The 27,379-nt window shown below is 42.5% G+C and overlaps 1 protein-coding gene across 1 annotated transcript in view; it reads left to right on the forward strand.

Moving 5' to 3' along the window:
* RGS22 (regulator of G protein signaling 22) overlaps positions 1 to 27,379 on the forward strand; it is a 103,105-nt gene that overhangs the window by 9,092 nt on the left and 66,634 nt on the right. Inside the window, exons 4-8 of the mRNA XM_074985436.1 lie at positions 7,366 to 7,587; positions 15,139 to 15,224; positions 17,026 to 17,191; positions 17,838 to 18,006; positions 21,472 to 22,168. Of these exons, the coding sequence (XP_074841537.1) occupies positions 7,366 to 7,587; positions 15,139 to 15,224; positions 17,026 to 17,191; positions 17,838 to 18,006; positions 21,472 to 22,168 (1,340 nt within the window). The remainder of the gene's footprint in view (positions 1 to 7,365; positions 7,588 to 15,138; positions 15,225 to 17,025; positions 17,192 to 17,837; positions 18,007 to 21,471; positions 22,169 to 27,379) is intronic.

Here is a 27,379-nt window from a genome sequence, read left to right on the forward strand (position 1 = left end):
TGCTCAGTCATATGGCCTCCTCAGCATATTGCCTGGCCTCCCCTCATCAGGAGCCCAGAATGAGGGGAGGGGGGAGGGCAGGGACAGCTTTGCAGTCCACCCCAAGGACCTTTCTACGTTGCAAAAGATTCATATTCCCACACATGTGATGCCAAAATTCCATTTCTTTTCCCCACCCCTTAACCCTTACCCTATAAATAAATTAAAAAAAAGCCATTGTGAAAACTGCTGTGTCATTTAGGCTATGTCTACACTAGCCCCAAACTTCGAAATGGCCATGTAAACGGCCATTTTGAAGTTTACTAATGAAGCACTGAAATACATATTCGGCGCCTCATTAGCATGCAGGCAGCCGCGGCATTTCGAAATTGACGCGGCTCGCTGCCGCACGGCTCGTCCCGACGGGGCTCCTTTTCGAAAGGACCCCGCCTACTTTGAAGTCCCCTTATTTCCATCTGCTCATAGGAATAAGGGGACTTCAAAGTAGGTGGGGTCCTTTCAAAAAGGAGCCCCTTTGGGATGAGCCACCCGGCGGCGAGCCACGTCAATTTTGAAGTGCCGCGGCCACCCGCATGCTAATGAAGTGCTTCATTAGTAAACTTCGAAATGGCCATTTACATGGCCATTTTGAAGTTTGGGGCTAGTGTAGACACGGCCCTATTGTTTAACAGGGGGTAGGGTGCAGTTGGAGGTGCTTTCATAAAGGTCAAGCATACATCATTGTGGAGAGTGAAGGGTGTCACAATAGTCAAATGCAGCAGATTCATGTGGCCGTCTGCTCATTTATAAAGCTATTTTTTCAAAGCATCCCTTATTTGCATTGCATCTATCTGCGCTTTGCAGATTGCCCTTGTATCCAGCTGTTCATAAACACTGCCCAGGACATCTGCCTCTGCCCGCCAGGATGGCATGAAATTTTTCCCCCATTGTGTCACAAATATTATGGAGAATACAGCACGTTGAAACCACAGCAAAGATGTTGGTTCCGCAGAGGTCCAAACATGTCAAGAGGCACCCAAATCTGGTGTTTAAATGGCCAAAGGCACATTCCACCACTATTCTGTACTTGCTCAGCCTGTAGTTGAAGCGCACCTTGCTGTGGTTTGGGTTGCCTGTGTATGGCTTTATGAGCCAAGGGAGCAGAGGGTAAGCAGGGTTGCCCAGTATCACTATGGGCATCTCCATGACTCCAATCTTGATCTTCTGGCCTTGGAAGAAAGGCCTATCCTGGAGTTTTCTGCACTGACCTGAATTTCTAAAGATGCATGTTACGCACCTTTCCCGTCCATCCCATGTAGATATTGGTGAAACGACCTTTGTGTTCCACAACACCGGCAACACCATGCAGAAGTACCCCTTGTGGCTTAGGTACTCAGAGGCCAGATGGTCCAGGGCCAGGATGGGGATATACATTCATCTATTGCCCCACCACAGTTAGGAAACCCCATGGCAGCAAAGCTGTCCACTATGTCCTGCACATTTCCCACAGTCACAATATTTTGCAGCAGAAGACCGCTGATTGCTTTGGCTACTTGGATCACCACAGCCCCCACTGGAGATGTACTCACCTCGAGTTTCCCACTCACTGGTAGCTGTTGGGCATTTGAAATTTCCACAGAGCAATTGCCACTTACTTGTGAATTGTCAAAGCAGGTCTCATTCTGATATCACTACGCTTCAGGGCAGGGGACAGCAAATCACAAACTTCACTGAAAGTGGGCTTGTGCATGTGGAAGTTCTGCAGCCACTGCTGGTCATCCCAGACCTCCAAAACAATGCAGTCCCACCAGTGTGTGCTGGTTTCATGTCTCCAGAACTGGCACTCCATTGAATGCAATGCATCCAGCGCAGTCAGCAGTTTTGCATCCCAGATCTCCAGTCTTTCAACATGCTCCAAATCAATGTCTGCATCCTCCTCATTCTCCCACTTGCTTTGTCTAATAAAATAGTGCAGGGCATTTCTGGAGGTGGCCATAACACACTGTGTAGTGTCTCTAAGTTGCTTAAGATCCATGCTAGGACCATGCAGTAGTGTGAGTCAGGGCAGGCTTTGGAAAAAGGGAGCAAAATTCCTTGCCCATTTGTTTTCAAATGGCAGGGGAGAGTAGAGGGGAGAGGTCAATGTACTGTGGGATGATGACATCAGACACCCGCAATCACTTGTGGGGCATTTTTTTCCTGTAACACACTGGCACGAAAAGCCAGAATGTAATGGGGCTGCAGGCACTGTGGTATAGGTACCTATAATGCACTGCTGACACAGTCAAATCTAACAAAGGCAATGGAGACACATTATGTTGACTTTCCAGACACATGTGGACACTCACCATTGACTTTATAAAATCTAGTGGTAAAAAGTCAGCTTTAATAAATTCAACTATTTTTCATAGTGTAGACATAGCCTCAAGGACTATCCTTTTCTTTGTGATCTGCCACAGTAGCTTCACTAATCAGGAACCCTTGAGCTGACGGTACTCAACTCAAAACTCATACAGAGTGGGCATTTTTGGTGACGTGCCCTTGGCCATGGCATTCCGTTCCAGAAGAAACCAGAGTAACTATGGATTTTACCAACAAAAAATTTTAAGACCTACTTATTTTCAAATGCCTTTCCACAATTAAAAGCCGTAAAGAATGGACACTGTAATTTCTCTGGCGAAAAAGATTTCAACACTTCTATGGTATTAAAAATAGGCACTGTGGGGCTATGTCTACACTAGCCAAAAACTTCGAAATGGCCATGCAAATGGCCATTTCGAAGTTTACTAATGAAGTGCTGAAATACATATTCAGCGCCTCATTAGCATGCGGGCGGCCACAGCACTTCGAAATTGACGCAGCTTGCAGCCACGCGGCTCGTCCAGATGGGGCTCCTTTTCAAAAGGACCCCAGATACTTCGAAATCCCCTTATTCCTATCGGCTCATGGGAATAAGGGGACTTCAAAGTAGCCCAGGTCCTTTAGAAAAGGAGCCCCATCTGGACGAGCCACACGGCTGTGAGCCGTGTCAATTTTGAAGTGCCGCGGCAGCCCGCATGCTAATGAGGCGCTGAATATGTATTTCAGCGCTTCATTAGTAAACTTCGAAATGGCCATTTGCATGGCCATTTCAAAGTTTTTGGCTACTGTAGACACAGCCTATATTTTCCTTTTGTGTATACAAACACACACACATATTAATGGTGTAACGTGGAGAAGATTATTGTTATTTTGCAGGTTGATTGTTCCATGATTTTTGTTGCACCCAGCTATGATGGTGATGGTTGCAGAAGAAATACCTGGACAGACAGTCTAGCTAGGGATCTTGAATCTTTATACAGGCAAAACTTCCATGGGATTTTGCCTGAGTAAATAAGGACTGTAGAATCTGGATCATTGAAAATTATCCTGAAAATAAGTTAAACAAAATAAATAAAATATTTAAGCTAATGGCACTTTCAGAAAACAGACACTCTGGCCTTGATTGCCCTCTGATGTATGCCAGTTTAAATCAGGAGTATACTTGTTTAGAAGTGGTGTTCATGGAGCAAAATCAGGCAGTGGATGGTGGCAGAGAACAAGTCACATGCCTGACAAAAATCAGAATATTACCCATTTTTAAGACAGCACTAAATCACATGGGAAGAACCATATCATGGGTAATATATTCCCATCTCTTCCTGGCTGCACAGAAGGAAACTGCATGTGCCTTGGCACCCACCACAACCTGTCTGCAAGTGACTTTTTCACCACTGAGTCCCAGCCCTCCAGGTTATGTTGCCAGAAAATGGCCTAACACAGGATTGACTCCAAATGAAAGATTTGTGAAATAATCTAGAACATTAGAAGAAGCTGCTCTTATTTCTCTCCTTGTTGACACTAGATTGACAAAAAGTGCATTTCCTCTTCATTAATTAGATCTTTACCAGTTGCCTGTGATTTGCTCCTTATTCAGCAGTGGGAGTGAAGTCCTAGCCTCACTGCAGTTACTGGTAGTTTTGCCACTGACTCATCTTCACCTAGGATTTCATCCTGAACACCCAAAGCTACTTAATCACTTTTTCTGACTTGGACTTTCATTGACATTTACCTAGAGTACATAAGTTTTAGCAAAGTCAAAAAGATGTGTGATTTATTAAGACTTACTCTGTTCGTTCACTGCCTGTTCAGATTTTGACTCTAAAAGAAGTTGAGCTGATATCACCCATTTTATCTTGGATTTGGGCTATGAGGCTGTGGGTGGGGTTTAGTGAGCATTTTTTTACATGATAGGAACCACAGCTGAGGTTAAATATTTTTGGCAGTTGTAAAAGATGAGGCCATGGAAATGGGATGGATACATCTGATACCTTAAGAGTACACTGATGGATGATGTTCTGGGAGAAGTAGAGGACAGGAGTCATCAGTACGTTTATAGACTTTACAACTAAGACTTGTACAGGCAGTGTGTTCTTCAGCCTAGAACATACAGGTTGAACTTCTACTCCTAAACTCTCTCATCTGTCAACATCCATAATCGGGCATGAATTTAGTTAGCTAGATGACCACTTATCATGGGCATTGCCAAGTTTCTTGTGGTTCCATAAAGCTTGTTTAGAGCCACCAGTCCTGGTTCTCAGTGTTCTGCGCTGTTATTTAGCTTAGTAATTTAACCCTAAACGTCTTCTAAGAACCCAGTAAGCACTGAAAGTGTCTGTAATGCTGCTAGAAAATATTGGCCTCCCTTTATCTGACAAATTTGCTTGTCTGGCACCAGTCAGGTCCTGACGGTGCTGGATTAGAGAGTTTCAACCTGTATTCAGCTGTTGTGTTTGCATTTGATATTTGAGAGACTTGCTTTCAATTAGTTAGTAAAATTTCTCCTAGACAACAATATATAAACAAGCATTTTTGGCTTAGTGATTTCTGTCTTAGTGATGCTGATGTCTCACATACTGTATGTTTAGGATATGGGTGACAATTATGACATTCAGAAGCAGAAGGGAGTGTTTTGCAACCAGGCCAAATTAAGTTGATTTTTGCCTTTCAAATTTTCTTGTGAAATTTTGGTGTCCTGGATTTACTGAATATTTTGTTATAGATGTAAATTACAGACATGACTTAGCTAACAAAATATTTTTATTGTGTTTTTCTTAATCTAATTAATTAATTAAACAATCACTTCCTTCTCCATACATTTTAACTGTTCTAAGGATGTTTCTATTTGAAGCACTGATGAAATTCTCTGTCTGGTAGAGTTTTAGCTTGTGTGTATGGGTGCACATACCAAGATTGGTGAGAGGAAACTTGGGCTGTATCTACATTAGCTCCCAGTTTCGAAGGGAGCGTGGTAAGTAGGGTGTCAGGAGATTATTAATGAAGTGCTGCGCTGCATATGCAGCACTTCATGAAGCTAATTCTCCCCCACAGGTTAGCTGCAGCTACATGCAAGCCAGCACTTCGAAATGTAACACTTCAAAGTTGCCGCGGGGGAGAATTAGCTTCATGAAGTGCTGCATATGCACCGCAGCACTTCATTAAAAATCTCCCAACACCCTACTCAACATCCTCCCTTCAAAGTTGGGAGCTAGTGTAGATGTTGTTTGATGTTTGATGAATGTAGCTATTTTGTTCTCATGTGCATTAATTGAAATCTTACTTTTTTTCATTCCATTAGTGTATTTGTCTTATAAATGATTTGTGACCAAACATCCTAAGTGAGAATACAGTTTATGTTTGAAAAGTTATTATTGGCATCTTTTACACTACATGAACTTTGCTAGGTTGTTTTCTGTTCGGTTAATTAGAATGCAGAATGAAAAATCGAGCCTAAAACTCTCATACTAGAGGTAGAGTAAAAGTACGTATGAGTGATAAATTAATGTTGATTTTGGATAGTATTCAAGTTAAATACCATAGAACTAAAATAATCTGATGATGTCTATTCAAATAGTTCCAGATTATGACATTTCAATGAGTCATTTGTATTTTTCTGCAAGAGAGAACACATCAAAGGTTGGGAAATTAAAGTTCTGTCTTTCGAGACCCCTCCCCATCCCTCACACACACACACACGCTATTTTAAAAAAAATAACAAAAAAGTATTAAGCTTGCACAGTTAATTAGTCAAAAGTCAGAAAATGCCAAAATTGAGGTTAAATACATAAGACATTTTCAGATATTAAATTGGGAGGAGATCTGGACATAAAATGAGAGAGAAAGAGAAAATACAAAACAGCAAAACCACTTTAAAATGCAAGCTAATAAATCTGGAGAAAAAGAATTGAAACCACAAAGAAAACTGGAAAATAATGTCAAAAGAGATTCACTGGTGGACAGAAAATTAGACATGCCTCTGTAGTGTGACATAGCTGTGAAACTTGCCAATACAATTGTGGACAATACAGTCTTTACCCAATAAAGCCCTTAAGCACATGCTTAACTTTAAGCATGTGTATCATCCGACTGACTTCACGGAGACTACTCGCGTGCTAAGCTAGGCATGTGTTTAAATGCTTTGCTGGATTGAGGTCCGTAGGTATAAGCATTACATTGTGTGAAAGGAATGTAACAGACCATTGCTGTGGTTCTGTTGTAACCTAGGGTATTGTGTTTAGATCTGGGCACCTCATTACCAGAAAGACATTTGATAAATTGGAAGGAGTTCAATGTGTTTACTTTGGATTTACATCAATGTAACAGAATAGAATCTGGTGTACATTATATATTGTCATAAAAATCAAGAAGCTAAATGAAAAATATTATGCCTCAGTGAAAGATAATCTTATCCTCCAACATAGATAAATGCCAATTTTGCAAACTCTGCCTGAAATCTTAACCCTATTGTACAAAACCAAAAGAAGTTTTGCCATAGAGTTACTGTGACCAGGATTTAATCTAATTTTATGAAATTCTTAATATAAAATACTTGTTACCCTCCGGTTTGATAGTGGGCTATTTGTATGTTCTGGTTTTACAGAATCTCAATCTCACAAATGTTTTGGGCATCCTTCAACATTTTGGATCCAAGCTAGAAATTCCCCCAACATTTCTGTGAAAGCAAAAATCGAAAAATAGGATTAATCTGGTTTTATGGGGAAAATGGCAGTGTGAACAAGCACTGGCTGCATTGGGGCCTATGTTTACATGGAAAGAAGGTGAAGTAGAGTCTAAAATGAGTTGCATAGTTTGCAATTAGACACAATTGAGAACTGTGGCAATAATTTATTGGAAACCGTGCAATGATAAGGCAAAGTGGCAAACATGCGGAAGATGTACTTTTGCAATATATAGCAAAAGCCATGGAAAGAAGACAAACTTTAATGATGCTACCCGGCATTTTGTAGGGCACTTTCTACTACAGAAACAGGTTTCTACAGGTTTCTCTTCTGAAATCTTGTTTTGCAGACCTTTGCAGAGCCAGTTAAGTTTAATCCTGATTTTGGAGTTTTCGAAGTAGTTAATGATACCCCACAACATCTGGAAAACCAGCTGAAAAAAATTCTCCATAATCAGAAACCTCCCAGTCCCATTTATGATATTACAAGGAAGACAAAGAATGATGGGCAGCTTTCCAAAAAGAGCAGCACTTTTCCAGATTTCAGTGTTGACCCAAATTACAGTATTATGGTAAGCATGTTATGTCAACTGCCTTTATATTTAAATCCAATTGTATAGATACTGACAGCAGTTACTGTTGTGTTTGGCTTGTTATCGTGGGAAAAATGTTAGTATTTTTTTAAACACGATACGATGGGCCAGACTATGTCTTGAGACACACATGTACCTTCTGTTCAAGTGAACTGAACTAAAGGTTGCAGGATTCACATGTGAAGGTGAACATATATTCATAAAGGGAAAATGTGACAGCGCACTGTGCCGGCTAGAGGCCTTCCTTCCTGCTGCCTGTGTGGAGCCAGCCTGAGGCCCTCCTTTCTCCCCACCCCCAACACAGGAGCACCTGAGTCCCCCTTCCACACCCCCTACTGCGTGCCTTTTAAGGGCTGGCCTGAGGATAAGGAACTCCCAAGACACTATCTCTGTCCCATAGTAATCAATCTAGAAAGAAAATAACATTCAGCATACTGGAAAACTAGGTTTATTCCCACTGTTGGTTATACTGTACTGGTGTAAATTATGTGACTTAATTTTCTTTCATTTAAGGCTATTCTAATGCCTTATCAAAATTAGCTGTATCCAGCTGCCCCTTTGCTTTGCAGAGTGTAAACACGATAAAGCAGAATTTCTGGCTCACAACAGAATAATGAGACAAATCTATTAGTCCTGCAACATCTTGTGGCAAACTAAACAGGAGAGACAGACTTAAAGAGGTGTGGGAGTAGCACTATCTCAGCATCCAGCTAAGAAAACAAGATTGAATGCACACTGTTGAAAGAAGTCAAAGAGGCAGAGAATCTAATAAAAGTTTAGTAATGGGGGACTTCAGCTACCACATATAAACATGTCAAATAGCACAATCGGACAGTTTGGAGAAAGAGTTTTTTGACATTTTAAGTGAATGTTTCTTGGAACAGCAAGTTGCAGAGCACACAAGAAGTGAAGCTCTTCTTAATTTAGTTTTAAGTAATCCCCAGGAGTACATTCAAGAAATGTTGGTATGAGAGTCATGACTGAACAAAGTGTAAGTAGGTTCAACATCCAAGGGACAGATAAGGTACCAAAAATGGTTATGAACCAGTGTTTCCCAACCAGGGGTAGGAGTACCCTTGGTGGTAAACCAAGGTCATCCAGGGGTACCTCAACTCATCTAGATATTTGCCCAGTTGTACAACAATCTACTTAAAGAACACTAGTAAAATCAGTACAATCTAAAAATTCACTCAATGTCTTGTTTTTACTGCTTCAAATGCCTCATGTTAAAATGTAAGTACAATATTTCTATTCCAATTCATTTATTTGATAATAAGATGGTAGAAAGTAAACAGATTTTCAGTAGCAGTCATCTGTGATATTTGTATATGTGTTTGCAAGTAAGTATGTTTTAAGTGAGATGTAACTTGGTGGTATGCAAAACAAATCTGACTCCTGAAAAGGGTACACTAATATGGAAAGGTTGAAAGGCATTTGATTACCCGAGGACCATGTTTCTCAACCAGTGGTACGGATATCCTTAGGGGTGTAGAAGAGAAGTCTAGGGGTACTTCTAAATTTTTTTTGAAAAGGGATACTTTATGAAAGAAGGTTGAGAAACACTGTTATAAACCACTGATTTAGGGCAAATTCAGCCCTGAAACCATCTAGAGATTGATTTCAATGGTATGCAGAACAGCATTTGTTTCGGGTTACCACGTAAAAAAGAGCACACCCCTGAGAGGGAGTGTATCTGTATCAGTATCTACCAACTCACATTGTATTATGTGTTACAGCATATACAGTACATTAATGCAGCACGAGTTGATAGATACTGATAACAAGTATACACCTTCTCAGGGATGTCCTCTTTTTTGAAAGTCAAATATGGTAATCCTAATTTGTTCCTCTCTGGGATGTTGTAAGATATTCAGGGTTTTCACTGGGCTTCTCTGAATAGCATGCCTCCTCTTCTTCACTACTAATGCCGCTCAGAAGGCTTGGGATAGGGGACAGTGCAGTATTTCTCCTAAGATAAATTTACTTTCAGTGGGATTTTTCATGTAAGGAAACTCTTGTGACCTTTATAAAGAAAAATATTCTTCAGGGCATCTCCCCCTTTTTGGCATGTTTAGCGCCTCTGTTCTGCTTTGTAGCCTCTTTGATAGGTGATCTGCAAGCCCCTTCAGCTATATTGTCTATGACTGACAGACATGACAGATGCCATGAGATTTCAGATACACTGATTGTCAGTCTCTTCAAGAAGGATGACAAATCAGACTGTGGAAACTATCATGTCATCTCCCTCCTGGCAATGCAGGGAAAATCTTAGCTCTAGTCCTTGCAAACTGACTCCTGCCGCTCTCAGAAGAAATTCTCCCAGAATCCCTGTGTGGCTTCTGACCATTCCGAGGAACAGTGGACATTATCTTCACTGCCTGGCAACTACGAGAAAAATGTTGTGACCAAAACCAGGCCTTATACATGAGTTTCATTGACCTGACCAAATCATTCAACTCAGTCAGTCATAGCGACCTGTGGGCCGTCATCTCAAAGACCAGCTGCCCCAAAAAATTCATTAGCATCTTGATGCTGCTTCAGAGCAACATGACTGCCACAGCATCGAGCAGCAACAGATCCCAAAGCAACCCCTTTGAGGTCAAAACGGGAGTCAAACAAGGCTGTGTCATTGCCCCATCACTGTTCTACATCTTCATCACGATGACCTTTCACCTCATTGATGGCAAGCTTCCAGATGGCATGAAGATTATCTGTAGAATGAATGGGACGCTTTTCAATCTCAGGTGATTGAAGGCTAAAAGCAAGACCTCCATGACTTCAATCCTGGAGGTCCAGTATGCAGATGACAACATGGGTATTGCTCTTTCTCTCACAGCCCTTGAGACAATCTAAGTGCCTTCACTGAAGCATACAAGAATCTTGGCCTCACACTGAAAATCAAAAAGACCAAGATGCTCCACCAACCCTCATCAATGGGACAATCTCATGTACCTTCTATTGAAGTCAATGGAGAACTGCTGGAAAATGTGGAGCACTTCCCTTACCTCGGAAGTCATCTCTCCGCTAAAGTATGCAAGTGAAACCTGGACAACATACTAGCATCATTTGAAGGCACTTGAACAATATCATCAATGCTGCCTCAGGAGAATCCTAAATATCTCTTGGGAGGATAAGGGCACGTTCTGGAAGCATTCTGGAAGAGTTGAACATGACCAGCATTGTTATCAGATTTTCCTGTTACTCTGGGGTATGTTCATTTATTTGGGGTTCTGGAGGGGAGAGGTGTTGCTTGTGTCACTAGTGTTTCTAAAGAGCTTTACTTCTCCCTTCTGCTAATTCCTTCCCAATGAAGTTATTCCGCCTGAGCTAGGGTCCACAGGATTAAGGTCTTCCTACCCTGGACTCAGGTGAACACACACACACTGCCAGAGCTTGTCTGAGAGGACCAATTAATCAGCACTTACAAGCTGACTCCTGTATGTCCCTGTACTCAGGAGCTGAGTTTCACAGCAGTGCCAAGCTGGGGCCATTATGTGCCTTTGGACTCAGTGTCTGGGTTACACAGCACTCGCAGCTGCCACCCTGAGATGTCATCTGGTTCAGAACCCACTCCCCTATCCCCACTTTCACAGCCCAATCATTCTACTAGTAACCCACTCGATGGGCAAACCCCACAGGAGTTCTGGGCACCACAGGGATCTTTTAACTTAGGTGCAAGAAGCGTTGCTGCAGAGTGAATGGGGAAGTCAAAACAACACCCCTGAGGAAGAGTGAGCCAGAGAGGAAGAAAAAGAGAGAGAGAAGCAACCAGTTTAACAATGAAAGTTATTTATTTTTGGATATTGAATATATATTTAACAGTTACAATAGTAAATAAACTGATTACAAATGTTAGGGCTAGCCTACCATATAACTAATTACGTAAGGCAAGGTTAAGAGGCTATGTTTTGAGAGAGAGAAAGAGAGAAAGAGAGAGATTTCACCAATCTGTGGAGCTTACACTGATTAGGGGTCCCAGGTGGTGATGATAGCCAGGGATCCAGAGGACAGGAGACAAGGAGAGCCCCCAGAATGATCAGACAGGGGATGATGAGGTCTCAATGGAACTGATGTAGAGTTTACACCCAAGTGTCAGAACAGTTTCTTGAGCAAGGGTAGGTGCTTTTGTAGAGACAGGACAATGGTTCAAGAAGAACACTGGATTTGATTACGGGTAAACAGAGGAGAGACAATAGAGACAGATCATGCCTGGATATGGGTGATGTTCCATGAATGAGCTCACAGTGCAACTAGGCAGTTTCAGTATTTTGGTTATCAATAGGATCCATTACTAGAATTGGTCTGATAATGCCTAATTTGGTTGTGACCAGGGGTGGGTTCAATAGCATCTGGAGCAGAGATTTCCCATCAGGCAGTGCTTCTCCACTTTCAGTATCCCATAGTTCAGTGAGGTTCCTGCTTTGGAAGAGCTGTTCTCCATTCATTACGTTAATAGTGATGTCTGTTTGTTCTGTCTTCAATGCAGACGAGGCTAGGAGTTTCCTTAATCCAGTCACCCTTCTTGGTGGGATTTAGATGTGTCCATCCCTGCTAGTTTCAGTCCTTTGTCTTTGATTCAAGCAGAAGCCTGGGGGAAGGGGATTTGTTGTCCATGAGTGTCACTCCCTGCCTCCCCAAGAGCACAGGCTGACAGGTGGTCAAACTCTGGTTCCCCAAAAACACAGAGCTCGTAGGTAACAGCATTGAAGCCATTATCATTCATCAACGACTTCATTGAACTGGTCACATGGTTTGGATGTCTGATCAGCGCCTCCCAAAACAAATTCTGTTTTCTGAATTGAAGAAAGGACAGAGGAGCGTTGGGGGCCAGCAGAAGCGATATAAGGACATGCTGAAGGCACACATGAAAATGTGCTGCATTGGTATTGACACTTGAGAGAACCTTGCCCAAGACCATCCCCAGAGGAGAGCAGTAATCTGTGAGGGGGTGGCACAATCTGAGAGGTCCTGCTGCTGTGCAGACAAGGAGAGGCAGAGAAGAAGAAAAGAGCATCATAAACAGCCCCACACCCCACCAACAGCTACTAACACCTGCTTCTTCTGTGATAAGAACTGCAAATCCAGAAATGGGCTAATCAGCCATGAACAGGCTCACAAATAGGAGGATGAAATGAAGACTTCCTACTTGTTATCAAGTGAGCGCCATGAAGAAGAAGTTGGTAGGACAGACGTTGTATTCTCTCTGGCTACATGTCTGTGCCCCCTCCCCCTCCCCTGGTTAAAACTACTAAAAAGGAAAAAGGGTACATATGTTGGTTTATATGCATTAATCTGAGGTCAGTCAAGAATCAAAGGGGGTGAAATATATGGAGAAGAGGTGTAAACAGTAATAAGTAGAACCAGTAATAGAGAAGGAAACTGGCAGAGGTTCTAAATATCTTACTTCACCTATGTTCCAATACTAGGGGCCTGATTCCCTTTTCATTTATGCTAGAGAGAGTCACCAAATATTCCACTCATGTCACAAGTAACCTGGTATGGTGTGTTCATAGCATACGACAGAAACGTTACATAAAAACATAAATACTCTCCTTGGAAGACTGCTAAGTACCAGTAATTTATTTCTTAGGATCCAAAACTACAACACATCAGAACCTACTCTGTCAGGCAGAGAGGCACAAGTCATCCCACTTTGCTTCAAGATGTTGCTTTCCATACTGTTGTCAATTGCAAGTTTTACTACAGAGCTCCCCAGCCTGCCAGCATGGCCTGGAACCAGCCCTCACACACACTTAAAGTGATACCAGCCATGCAATTCTAACAGTCCTGGTTTGTTTGTTTTTTAAATATCCACAGACCTCCTGCATTGGGGCTTTTGTTAAGACCATTTGAAAGCTTCTCCAACCCTTGAAATATTGAGGGAAATACTAATTGTGGTTATTTAAAAAAATATGGGTCTAGTACTCAGCAAAGTTTCATATTGCAGCTGGTTTGTGGGCAGCTGGTGCTCTGATTTGCATTCCTGTCACTTGCACTAGCTTTACCTAAAAGAATTCCAATTGCTTAAGTTTCTATGTGCGTGCAATGGGATACAGCGCTAGAACCTCTGCTTTGAGGCCTGTGTGCCCTCCCAAATGAGTCGAGGGAGATTTCAGTGTAGTGTCACCTCCAGATGCTGAAGGTTTGATGAAGTGTTGGAGGTGCCCAGAACACACGGGCCATGGATACAGTAACCCCTGCCTTTCAAAAGGGGTATGCTAATGAGACACTTTGGCAGATGCTAATGAGGAACTTCCATGAATATGCAGCACCTCATTAGCATAACGACAGCCACACGTGTTTTGAAAGTGCTGCTTTCAAAACGCATGCCGCTCCTGTAGACAGCGGCCTTTCAAAAGGACCCCGACTACACGAACAGCATGCGTTTAGAAAGTGGCACTTTTGAAACACGCACCACTGTATTATGCTAATGAGGTGCTGCATATTCATGGTAGTGCCTCATTAGCATCAGCCAAAGTGACTTATCAGCATAACCCTTTTGAAAGGTGGGGGCTAGTGTAGCCATGGCCACAGAGGTCTCCCCACCCACATGCATGCCTAAAGCTGTGGGAGAGTTTAGGTGGGGGAGGGGATTGGGATGCAGGGAGGGGAACAGGCTTGGAGAGGGAATTTGGGTGCTGGGTGTAGGCTCTGGACTAGGAATTGGGTTGCAGCACTTCCCTTGGGTTACTCCCCTCTGCCAGGAGGTCCTAGGCAGGGAATGCTAGGGGTTTCCACAAGCTGAGGCCCTCAGGGGCTGGCCCTGCAGCTTCCCAGTGGCCACATGGGTGCTCAGAGCAGGAGTACGCACAGATGCACACACACAGCTTAGGGGGTCACAGGGGCATGCTCTCAACTACAGACAGAGCAAGTGGGCAGAAGGCCACTCTAGTTCCATTGCACTAGCAGCGACATGGGGCCCCAAGCCATTTTAAGTCACCCAGGGCATCAGACAAGGTCAGGCGAGAAACCTGGAGCCAGAACATACCTAATGCCAGCTTACCACAGGCCCATTTAACTCATCACCCATGGTCATGCCCAGATTCTTTATTCGTTCACAGTTTTCCGACCCCCAACTCTCTGCCACTTTACAAACCTCACACGGCTTCTCCCATTCCCATGCAGGCGCACTCCCAACATAGGCAGATTCCCACTGTCTGCTCCCTTTTGGCTCCTTGATGGTTCCTTGCTGCTGCAGCTGGCAGGTATTGCCAATCCTCAGGCGGGCACCAAGCTCCTTTAGCCGCTTCAGTCTATTCACCCTGAGTGGAGCTGGTGGGGCCCAGTTAATTAGGCACCCTTGCAGCAGTAGCCTGCCTCAGTATGCAGTTGTGGGAAGATCAGAATCAGGCCTTCAGTTGTTTATAGAAATGCCCAGAATTCAATTGTTTGGGCAGACTACATTTGAGGAGGAAGGTTGTTTACCTTGCTAGAATTACTGTAAGGGCACCTCTATCAATTAAATTGTGGCTTGTAAAATCTGATGAAGTGAAGTTTTAACAGATATTTGGTATTTTTTTGTTTTAATAGTGTCTTGAGCGAGAACAGGGAATTCAATGGATTAAGCAAGAAAGACTCCTAGCCTTTCTAAAAAGTGATTGTTACTTTGAGTACAGGTATCTGTATTGCTCTTTCTAATGTATAATGTTGTATCAAGTTATGCATTTGTTAATTTATCTTCTCTGTTTAATTTATCTCAACATAACTCTTCCCACATTATTTCAGACCTTTTGTCCAATGTTCCCTCTAATCCTTTCCATCCATGTGAAGAATAATTTTTCATGTGCATCAAGGCATGTGCACCACCAGTAGAAACAAATCCTATCTGTAGGCACTCTGCTAATCAGCTGGGCAGCATTCAAAGCTCTCCTGAGCAGCTGCACAAGCACACAGCTTATAGGAAACATGTAACCCACATAATTTTAGTGACCTGGATAAATTAAAACAAGGCTGATGCCTTTTCACCATTTCCTCTTGATTCTAATTTCCTTTGACTTCACATAAAATGACAAGATGGAATTCAAAGCTAATCTAGAGTTAGGGGAATACCATTATGTCTGCTTCTGTTATGCATGATGTCAGATTGGATAATCACAACTGTTCATCCTGGCCTTAGAATCTATGATTCTATCAAAATATATCTAGGTTCTGGAAATGAATTATAAAAAGCAGAGGAATTTGCCTAGAAGGGACAGTAAATTCTCCATTGTCCTCTTTGCTTTTAGCTCTTGTTTCTACCCTTGGGAACTTAACTAGACTTTCCTTGGCCCACGCTCTTTGAGGAATATTGTGGCAAAATAGTGCAGCTGGCTGCACGACCTAAGGTGGCTGGTATATGTCTCTTCCTGACCTCCTTTAAAAGGATGTTCCAGAGACTTGGATCTTTACTGTGGGAAGGCCCTTCCTCCAGATCCCTAAAGTTCACATTTGAGTTCTTTTGGCTGTAAAGTGCAGCATGTTCCCAGCTGTGTTGGTGAGTCCCTGAAAGAGCAGCTGCCTGTTAGCCTGGGTTACTAAGTCAAATTTTAATTATAGAAATTGACCAGTTCTTCAGGTACTGATTGCTGCATAAAATATTGAAAATGTTTTTAGTAACTGTAACAATATTCAGTATATTAAAGACTATGTTTTACAAGGGAGGGAAAATTGTATAAAGGATAATAACTCCTGGCAAAATGCTGTATTTTCCCTTTAGGCAAGAAATGCACATGGCTAAACCTTTACTGTTGAACCCTTTTCTTCACTATACAAATAAAACTATATGAAGTGAATGGTAAGCATCTGCTTAATTCCCATTGAAGTTAGTGTTTAAAATTAAGCACATGCTTAGGTACCTTTCTGAATCAGGGCCAAAATGAGCATAGATGTGAGGGGAAAAAGAGAGTGAATCTAACCCAGAAAACCATATCTCAACATCCTTTCCTTCCCCACCATCTGTGGTGAAGTTTGAATTTGGAGCTGAACTCGGACACATATTCCAAGATCAAGCCTGATGTATACCATGCTTAGATTTTGGATCGTGACAGAGAGATAGCCATATTAGTCTGTATTCTATCAAAACAAAAAAGCAGTCACGTAACACTTTAAAGACTAGCAAAATAATTTATTAGGTGATGAGCTTTCGTGGGCCTGCCCCACAAAAGCTCATCAGCTAATAAATTATTTTGTTAAAGTGCTACATGACAGCTTTTTAGATTTTGGAGAAATTCTTCTCTGGCTTTCCCTGAACTGTTCAATGGCTATTGTTCTGCATGTATGTAAATATGGTCAAGGGAATAAAATAGAAGATAAATAAAACAGGAATTTCCACTTCAGAATTTATTTTGAGAATGAGAATTTTTTCGGTCAGCTGTTGAATGTCTTGCTGAATGCATAACATGAACTACTCATTTATCTCCTAATGTTTTCAAACTGTAGGTTAGCTAAACTGATTTCACAAGTAGGATGGAGCAGAACTGGTATTAACTTCATTGTAGATACAACATATTACCCCTGGCATATGAAAAGACAGAGGACACCCACTTTCCATGAGGAAAGCGAAGAAGAATTAATTATGAGAAAGTTCTATGTCTCACTTGGCCAGGTAAAATCATCACAATGCATAGGCCATATCAGCAATTTTGTGGTAGATCGAACCCACTGGGTTAAGATCCTTTGTACTAATTTAGTCTGCCTTTACATCTTGCATCTTTTCCACCAATATTTAATGGCATATGATATTTTATAAACATTCACTCGCTCTTCAGTTAAGTTGACAATCAGGGAAAATGTTTGGCCCACTAATCATAGTATTTCCAGTTGTCTGTATGTGCAGGGGGAACACTCCCATTCCATCACTAGGCCCCTCTGGAGAGTCTTTTCCTTCAAATGTTTGCCTAGTCTCAAATTCTGGGCTCCAACTTACTCTCCATTGGAATAGAAAATCCACAAGCAGCTCTCCTTCCACAAAGCTGTATTTCACTGCTGGCTGGCTTCCCAGCTCCCAGATTCATACCACATCTCTTCCTGGCCCTGGTCTTAAACTCCTCCCCTTGATTCTAGGGCCATGCTTTAATCCTGGCTCTATTTCTACATCACTGTGAACAAACATTATAAAAAAACTATGTGGCAAGAAAGCACACAATAACCACAGACAATAAGATCTCTGTTCTCAGAAGCCCTGCAACAAATAGATAGAATTGAATTATTGTGTAAGTGAAGCTGAACTTGTTCAATGTTGCTTTTCATAGGCTACAATTACTCAGACAAAAGATTGGTTTACACTAGCCAAAAAAAGTCAGCAAACAACAACTACAGATACAGTAACTCGTCCTCTAGTTTCCACTCAAATTCCAGGAGCACAGCATTGTTCTACATTCCCTCAGCAAGCTGTTGCATCCAGCCACAATGTCAGCCAAGGTAAGTACTAATTAATGGTGCAGCCATGTTATTTACATAACAAATATGACAAGATTGAAATTAAAACTGTTCTAGAGTTAGGGTAATGCTGCTATATCTGCTTGTCATTATTCTGTGGCCAACAGTAAAATACATAGGAACTTGGATATGGAGAATAGATGTATTTCCTCTACTCCCACAATGCTAAATTCTGCTTACTGTAAGTGGACAATAATCTCCCCACTACAGGACAAAGCTCTTGGGCATAAGCGCTAATAGATTCATAGGGTGACAATAGGGTTACCGTATTTGAAGTTTCAGAAAAGAAGACACCCCGAGAGGGAATATATCTGTATCAGTGTCTACCAACTCAGGTTGTAATACTGTGTCATAGTATGTATAGTACATTGATACAACATGAGTTGGTGGATACTGATACAAACACACTCCCTCTCAAAGATGTCCTCTTTTTTGAAACTTCAAATATGGTGACCCTAGGGGACAACTCACTGATTGCTAGGACAACTGAGAGGAGGGACAAGGAGAAAAATAGTCTATATGCCTACCAGTAACCCTCAGTAGGAAGGAAGGGAAAGTGTTGGAATATAAATGCAAAATGGATCTGAAAAGTCTCAACACATGGGGAAGTGTGGGAACTATGTCTCTCCCCCCCATTTGCAAGAACTTTAACCACAATACTTCAGTGAGTCCTTTAGGAACTTTAGAACCCTACTCGAACACATTCACTTCCTCAGTAATAAGGGTTGCTGGTAGTCATGTAGACTGTCTTTCTCCTGCCCCTCCCCTCAGTTGTCCTAGTAATCAGTGAGTTGTCACCCTATAGCTGTGTCTACACGTGCACGCTACTTCGAAGTAGCGGCACCAACTTCGAAATAGCGCCCGTCGCGTCTACACACGTCGGGCGCTATTTCGAAGTTAACTTCGACGTTAGGCGGCGAGACGTCGAAGTCGCTAACCTCATGAGGAGATAGGAATAGCGCCCTACTTCGACGTTCAACGTCGAAGTAGGGACCGTGTAGACGATCCGCGTCCCGCAACGTCGAAATTGCTGGGTCCTCCATGGCAGCCATCAGCTGGGGGGTTGAGAGATGCTCTCTCTCCAGCCCCTGCGGGGCTCTATGGTCACCGTGGGCAGCAGCCCTTAGCCCAGGGCTTCTGGCTGCTTCTGTGGCAGCTGGGGATCTATGCTGCAGGCACAGGGTCTGCAACCAGTTGTCAGCTCTGTGTATCTTGTGTTGTTTAGTGCAACTGTGTCTGGGAGGGGCCCTTTAAGGGAGCGGCTGGCTGTTGAGTCCGCCCTGTGACCCTGTCTGCAGCTGTGCCTGGCATCCCTATTTCGATGTGTGCTACTTTGACGTGTAGACGTTCCCTTGCTGTGCCTATTTCGATGTTGGGCTGAGCAACGTCGAAGTTGAACATCGACGTTGCCGGCCCTGGAGGACGTGTAGACGTTATTCATCGAAATAGACTATTTCGATGTTGGCTTCACGTGTAGACGTAGCCTATGGCTCTACTGGCTTTTATGCCCAAGAGCATTGTCGTCTAGTGGGGAGCTGTGTTTTTCATCTCCCTCTGCTACTACTGTAGATGAACGATCTGCTGCTTCTTCAATCTAAAGGCATTATGTATGCACCACACTTTCCTTCCTTATCCTCCATGGATGTGGAAACCATAGCTCCCCCATTCTCTAGGCATAGTTGGGATTGACTTAAGGAGATCTTGGAGTCTCCGAGTGGATGTTTTCAGAGAGCTACTCACAAAGTGCAGTAGCGGACAAAAAAGCTAACACAATGTTGGGAATCATTCAGAAAGAGAGAGTCTTTATCTTACCATCTATCATATTTCCTTTCCATAAATCCTTTGTGCACCCAAATCTTGAGTACTGCGTGCAGATATGTTTGCCTTATTGCAGAAAAGATTAATAGGAAAAGATTCAGAAAATGGCAACAAAAACGATTAGGGGTATGGAAAACCTTTTGTATGAGGAGAGATTAATAAGGTAGAGACTTTTCATCTTGGAAAAGAGATGATTAAGGGGGGTGATATAATAGAGGTCTATAAAATCATGACTGGTGTGGAGAAAGTAAATAACTAAATGTTATTTACTCCTTCTCATAATGCAGGAACTAGGAGTCACCAAATTAAATTAGTAGGCAGCCAATTTAAAACATGCAAAGGGAAGTGCTTCTTTACACAACACACGGCAACCTGTGGAACTCTGACAGATGATGTTGCGAAGATCAAAACTAATAAGTCTCAAAAAAGAATTAGATAAATTCATGGACGATAAGGGGCTGATGTGGCATGCTCCAGGCAATGCTGAGGGCTGGATGGCTTAACCCATCCCCTTCTGTCTCAGGCTTTAGTCAGAATGCAAAGGGGTGGTATCCATAATCTCTGTTTGTCAGAAATCTGAACAGACAAGATGGAGTAGAGCACGTGATTCCCCATCCTGTTCATTTCCTCTCAGGCATGTGACATTCACTCTTGGAGGAAAGGATACTGGTCTGGTTCAACCATTTGATCTGACCCAGTATAGCCATGATCACAGGGTCCCAGGATCCAATTCGCAGACATGTTCATTTGCTTATTTACTCTCTCTATGGCTGTGTCTACACTAGCCCCAAACTTTGAAATGGCCACGCAAATGGCCATTTCGAAGTTTACTAATGAAGCGCTGAAATGCATATTCAGCGCTTCATTAGCATGCAGGCGGCCGCAGCACTTCGAAATTGACGCGCTTCGTCCCGACGGGGCTCCTTTTCGAAAGGACCCCACCTACTTCGAAGTCCCCTTATTCCCATCAGCTGAGTAAGCTAAGGTGACTTCGAAGTAGGCGGGGTCCTTTCGAAAAGGAGCCCTGTCGGGACAAGGCGCACGGCAGCGAGGCGCGTCAATTTCGAAGTGCCTTGGCCGCCCGCATGCTAATGAAGTGCTGAATATTCATTTCAGCGCTTCATTAGTAAACTTCGAAATGGCCATTTGCGTGGCCATTTCGAAGTTTGGGGCTAGTGTAGACACGGCCTATGTGAAAGATGATGTTGTTCCTTTAACAGGTGCCTGTCTTATGCTCTGATCAACCTGACAACAATTAAAAATCAATAACTTAATGCCATTTTCAGTAATGACAAATAATAGACTTTCCAGTCCATCATAGGGTGTTGGGGTTACATTCCTGAGAATGAAGGTATCTGGTGGACAAAGGTGAGGAGGGAATTTCACAGAATCAAGGGACTCTCACAGAAAATATGATGGCAGAAGACCCTTCCCATTTATAGCGAGGTGGCTGCACCTCAAGCACATCTTCTGATCCCAACTGTGGCAGTAGGGCACCTTCACTGCTAACAACAACAATAAAATGTGAATATGTTCATGTTTTTGTAACTTGAAAACTTGCTTAAGTTGTCCCGGAGAACAGGTCTGAATCTGAGAGTGTTTTCAATGAGCTCTTCTGATTTAATGCAGGCGAGGATTCCTTGGCCATGGAATACAGTCAAAGGACTCTGCCTTCTCCCCAGAGGACAGGAACTGCAAAAACTAACACTGTTAGCAGGAGATCCAAAAATACAGAAGATAACATTTCTGTAGCCATTTCTGACTCTGCTTCCCACACCATATTAAATGTATACCTAGACCAGAAATGGGAGAACGGTGTTGAGGACAAAGAAAATCTGGAATCTAATGGTAGACAGGAAATGGTAGCTTTTCAAACATTAGAAGAGTTTACATCAGCTTATATTCAATACATAATGAATGAATCAGTCTCAAAACTTACAGGAAGACCAGCAACTAAGAGCAAGACTGATATGAACTTCGCTAAACTGTCCAAAGTATTTATACATGAGTTAGCAAATCAACTTTATGCTACTGCTGCAGAGGCATTTATTTCCCAACCTGTTGCTGCATCCTGCAAGTTAGACTCCAAAGGATATTGCATAGAACAGGAGACTGAAGAAGTGAATTCAAATTCAAGGTCTGACAGTGATGTCGCAGAAAGTCGGGCTGCCTGGTGTACCAGTCACAGAACTTATGATATTGGCAACAGGAATGAGTTTGAAAGATTCAAGAAGTTCATAAAAGGAACTTTAGGTGAAAGGTACTGGTGGCTCTGGATGGACATTGAAAGACTGAAGGTCCTCAAGGATACTAGAAGGCAGCAAAGGTATTTCCCATTGTTCTTAATGCTTATGAAGATGGCTAGATAAATTTTTCTTAAGAGCATGTAGAATTACCCATGCATAGGACAAGAATGGATAAAGCAGACACGGTCTCTCTAATGCTGATTGTTCTTCTATTACAAGGGTAATTCAGGAATAACCACTGAAGGTGGCTGAGTTATGTGTGTGCAAAATTTGTGTGAGGTCAGAATCAGGGTCAAAATGAGGGCTTTGTATAAAAGGGCTTTTATAAAACTGAATAGGGATAAATGTCTTAATGAAAACAAAATGCAAGATGCCCTATAAAAGTAAGATTTAAAAGTTATAAACGGAGTTTACAGCACAGGTCCACCCATGGGGAGGGTAAGGAGGCAGTGGCCCTGGAGCCCAGCAATTCAAAAGTGGCAGTAGTGGCAGCTAGAGTTCTGGGCCATTTAAATTGCTGCCAGAGTGCTTCCTGGTGCATTGTGGGTGGCTCTGAGGGCTGCTGTAGAAGGGGGGGCTGCTGTGGCACACTCCAGGCAATGCTGAGGGCTGGCTGGCCCAACACATCCCTTTATGTCTGAGCCCCACTCTTTCCAGAAGTGCAGAGCTGGCCCCCTACCACCTTGCCAAGGGGCCTGGCAAGTCTGTCGGCCCCCCAGTGCCGTCTGACACGCTCCCCTAACAATACGCTGTATGACATTTAGTTGCCCTAAGCCATGTTTTGGGTTCTGCTATTTAGAACTGTTTGGAAACATGTTTCCAAAATGACAGCTCTTTGCTGAATGGTATGAATTGCGCCTCTTGTGACTCACTCTTAATATTAATGTTAGGAAAGTGTGAGCAGGCAAAAGAGAAAGGAGTGGCACTTTTTGTAAAAGATGGCAGTGCCTGGTTCCAAATCACTGACCGTTTGAAAGAACTGGTTGTTGAACATTTTTATTAATGTCCTGGAAGAAAGCTTAAAATCACTGAGATAGTTTACAGATGACTGAAATATTGGGGAAGTGATAAATAATAAAGGGGACAGGTCACTAATACAGAGCAATCTGCATCACTTGATAAGCAGGCTGCAAGTAAACAACGATTTGTGGGTGTTGATGAGTAATCAGCAGAACATGAGCTCTCAGTGTGATGCTGTGGCCAACATGACTAATGCACTCCTTGGTGGCGTAAATGGGGGAATCTTGAGTAAGCGTATGTGACATTACCTAAGTTACTCTGATAGGCTGGATCACAAGGGTCTCCTTCAGGTTGTCACCCAGTGTGCTGGTCACACTACACCACTGCACCTGCCTACCTCTTCTCTGGGGCACCCACCACATTCTCTTGCTGGTCCAGAAGCTCTGGCCTCCCACAGCCAAGGCCCAAAGCTGGGATGAAAGCCCCCCAGCAGAGCAACAGAAATGCTGAACAAGCTGAGCTCTGGGAAGGCTCAGCTATAAGGTGTTGACAGCACCCAGGAACACAGCCTCCAATGAGGGCCGAAACCCCAAATAAATCTGTTTTATTCTGTATAATAGTTTTACACAGGGAAAAGGGAGACGTTCTCCCTCTTTATCATTGAAAGAGAGATATGCACAGCCATTGCTCCCTCCTCCCCAGGTAACAATTATTTACACTGGGCTTGATAATAAACAAATGTTTTTATTAAGTATAAAAAGTAGGATTTAAGTCATTGCAAGTGATAGATGGATCAAAGTTACTAAGCCAAAATCAACAAAACATGCTAGCTAATCCTAATACACTAAGGCTACAGTTACACTACGCGCTCTGTCGACAAAAGTCACCGTCAGAAGAGATTTCCTGACAAAACTTTTGTTGACAGAGTGCGGCCACACACAAAAGCGAATCAAAAGAGCGCTCCGCTCTGTTGACAGAACAGCTGGACTGCCCGGCTGCTTTCTCGACAACGCAGGCACCCAGAAACACAGCAGACAGGGCTGCCCATTGTACTGGATGCCCTGTCTGTCTTGAAAAGGCCTCCCAGAGCATCCACACAGATCTTTTTCAACAGAATCTGTTGACAGCAGCAATATGCCTCATGGCTGAGAGGTGGAATGCTGCTGGCAAAAGTGCTGAGTTTTGTTGACAAACTGTTGACAAATCCCATTTTGTGTGTTTTGCGGTTTTGCCAGCAAAACTCGCTAGTGTAACTGTAGCCTAAGAGACTTGTTACATGCAAAGCATATTCCTCACCCCTTCTTCCTCTTTCAGGTAAAATAATTCAAAGCAGAGCTGATTGTTTTCCTGCTCTGGTGTAGGTCTATGGCCCTCAATATCTTTAGAGTTATTTGTTTTCAGGTTTCTTCATGTGTGGAGGCAATTTTAAAAGTCTGATTGCTTTCCATTCCATAAATAGACTTATCGCCAGGGCAGGAACCTTTGTACAGGGTCCCCATTCTCATGGAAAAGTCTGATTCAAGATGTATTCCATTACCAAGTGGTATGGTCACACATCTTTCTAGGACCAACCACAGTTTGGGCTGACAAAAAAACAAAACCATTTACAAATTATTACCTTGGCCACCGAGCCATTAAGTTTCCGGAGTATCAGCAATGGCCCTCATTAGCACATTTGGGTTTATAAACTGATCCACACTCTATATTTCTAACTTCACACACAAGAATGTTACATACTCAGAAATAGAATATGCACATTTAGCAGATTGTAACTTTAAAATCTGTTACATGATGCATTTTGTCTAAAGTATTTTTAAGTTATTTGAAAATTGGCTTATGAATATGCATGCAGCATGAGAGGTGGTGACAAGTACAATCTGGGCTGTTGAGCAGCTCTGTCCCATTAATTCTGTAGTCCAGTGGTTCCCATGGTTTTTGACGTGAGGCTTCCCTTTTGGTTTTCACTAAACCACCGTGCCCTCCCTTTTTTGATTGAAATTTAACCCTTTGCACCCAAACTTCTATTATTGTTCATGATTGACTAACTTGTAATTATTTTACCCATGTATCTGGGGCATACAGGGAAGATGGAAAAATACATAAATATTTTATTTTACTGAAAATTTCCAAATGAACAAAAAATAAAGCCAACACTTCAAATTTAAAACACTTCAAAACTAAATCTTGACTAAACTGCATTAAAAATGAGAGAGCAACAATGGTTAATGGTTAACAGAATGACTTTTTTTCCTGTAATTTACTGTTAAAGGTAAAACAGAAATTTAAGCAAATAAAAGCAATTTGAATTGAATTAATTTGATGAGACAGATTATACTGTTTTTCCCTTACAAGCTCAAAAATTCTCGGTTATAAGGACGTAAGAGCACAATGCAAGTCACTTTCCACTTCCAGCTGATCACACTGTTTTGGTTTTAATACAATGAGGCTACATCTACACCAGAGGGTTTTGTTGACAAAACTGGCATTTTGTCAACAAAACCTGTGGAGCTTCCACCCTAAAAGCGCGTTCTGTTGACATACTGTTGACAGAACGAGGCCCTTTTGCCGACAGCTTTCCGCCTCTCCCCCATGAGGCAGAACGTCTTTCTCGATGGAATCTGTCCACAAAAAAGCTGCGTGGATGTTCCAGGGGCCTCCGATGATAAACAGGGATTCCAGGTCCCCTGGCAGCCTGGCAGCCCTATCTGCTGTGTTTCTGGTTGGCTGTTCTGTCGAGAGAGCAACCAGCCTGTCTGGCCACTCTCTGTCGACAGAGTGGATCGACAGAGCAATCCACTTTCGAGTGTGGCTGCAATTTATCAACAGAAGTTTTGTTGGAAGATGTCTTTTAACAGTAACTTCTGTCGACAAATCACTGTGATGTAGACAAGTATCGGAGGGGTAGCCGTGTTAGTTTGGATCTGTAACAGCAACGAAGGGTCCTGTGGCACCTTATAGACTAACAGAAAAGTTTTGAGCATGAGCTTTTGTGAGCACAGACTCACTTCATCAGATGGATGTGATGCAGACGTGGCCCGAGAGTTGAAAAACCACGTTCACCAAGATAAGTAGAAGAAAAGGGAACAATCTTCTCTGTTTTTGGTAAATTGGGAGGTATTTTACTCCAAACTCTTCCAGGCTAATGGTTTCAAAATTATCCTTTACACTTACCTCACACTGCAGTTTGTTGGCTTGTTCTTGCAAAGGATCTGGCAATGAATCCACCTCAATGTTGAATGGATTTTGCACCAGTTTCCAAATAGGTTTATCCAGATTGGCATCTGGAAAGTAGTGCATGAACTCCTTAGCAAGGCAATCCAGCTGAGAAAGAATTTTGTTCTTTTGATCAAGACCATTTTCTTGAAAAAAGTCAGAAGCTGTTGCCAAAACATCACAAGCCTTTGATGTGGTTTCCAGTGCTTTTGAGAAAAGCGTTTCTTCTTTCACAGCTCCATCATCCACAAAGCAAGACTAGACAAGCAACTGACAGCATTGACTTTCAACAGTGGCATTGTGGCACTGAGTTGCAAAAACCTAAAACAAAAATACCTATGCTTTTATTTTTTCCAAAACTTGTCTTTTGGTATCCTCTGGAAGTTCATCCAAGTGACGCTTCATTGTTATCAGAGACAGAAATTTTCTATAACTTTTCTTGGCTTTTGGCACCAAGCACAATACCTGTAGCACTCAGCAAGCATGGTTTCCCAAGTGCAGTGCTCTTTTTGTATTAAAAAAAGAAAAAGAGGAGCAGGTATTCAGCCATCTTCCCATCCCCCTCCCTTAGCCAATCCCATGGCTGTGGCTGCCAAGGTGCTGGTACTCAATACTGGCAGGTACCATCATAAAAAAAAAAAAACTGCAGAAGTGTTTTTCCAGTCATGTCAGTTTTCTTTGCTTTGGCAATGAGCGGTTCATAAGATGCTTCCACCAGTTTGTCCATCTCCTGTTGAAAAGCTCTGAGTGTCCAGCTTCATGTGTTTCAAGCACTGAAGTTTGGCAGCAAAAAACTCTTTTGGCTTGTATTTCACTGCCTTGTGGTTTATCTTCAAATGTCAGTTGAGATGGCCAGATCTCATGGCACCATTGCTGAGAACTGCATGCCATATGATGCAATGAGGGAAGCCAATTCCATTTTTTCAGTGGTGTTGAAGCCAAGCTTGATATACTCTTCATCATACTTCCTTTTCTTTGTCACAGACTTTTATACAAAAATTGAAAAAAAAAATAACTGGGCCTTCAATATATCAGAAGAAATTGAGCCTCTCAACTCATATAACTTGAATAAAATGCCATTAAAGTCTCTTTAAAATTCTGTAATTAACAAGACCTAT

The sequence above is a fragment of the Carettochelys insculpta genome, chromosome 2, assembly GCF_033958435.1.
Source record: "Carettochelys insculpta isolate YL-2023 chromosome 2, ASM3395843v1, whole genome shotgun sequence".
NCBI lineage: Eukaryota > Metazoa > Chordata > Testudines > Carettochelyidae > Carettochelys > Carettochelys insculpta.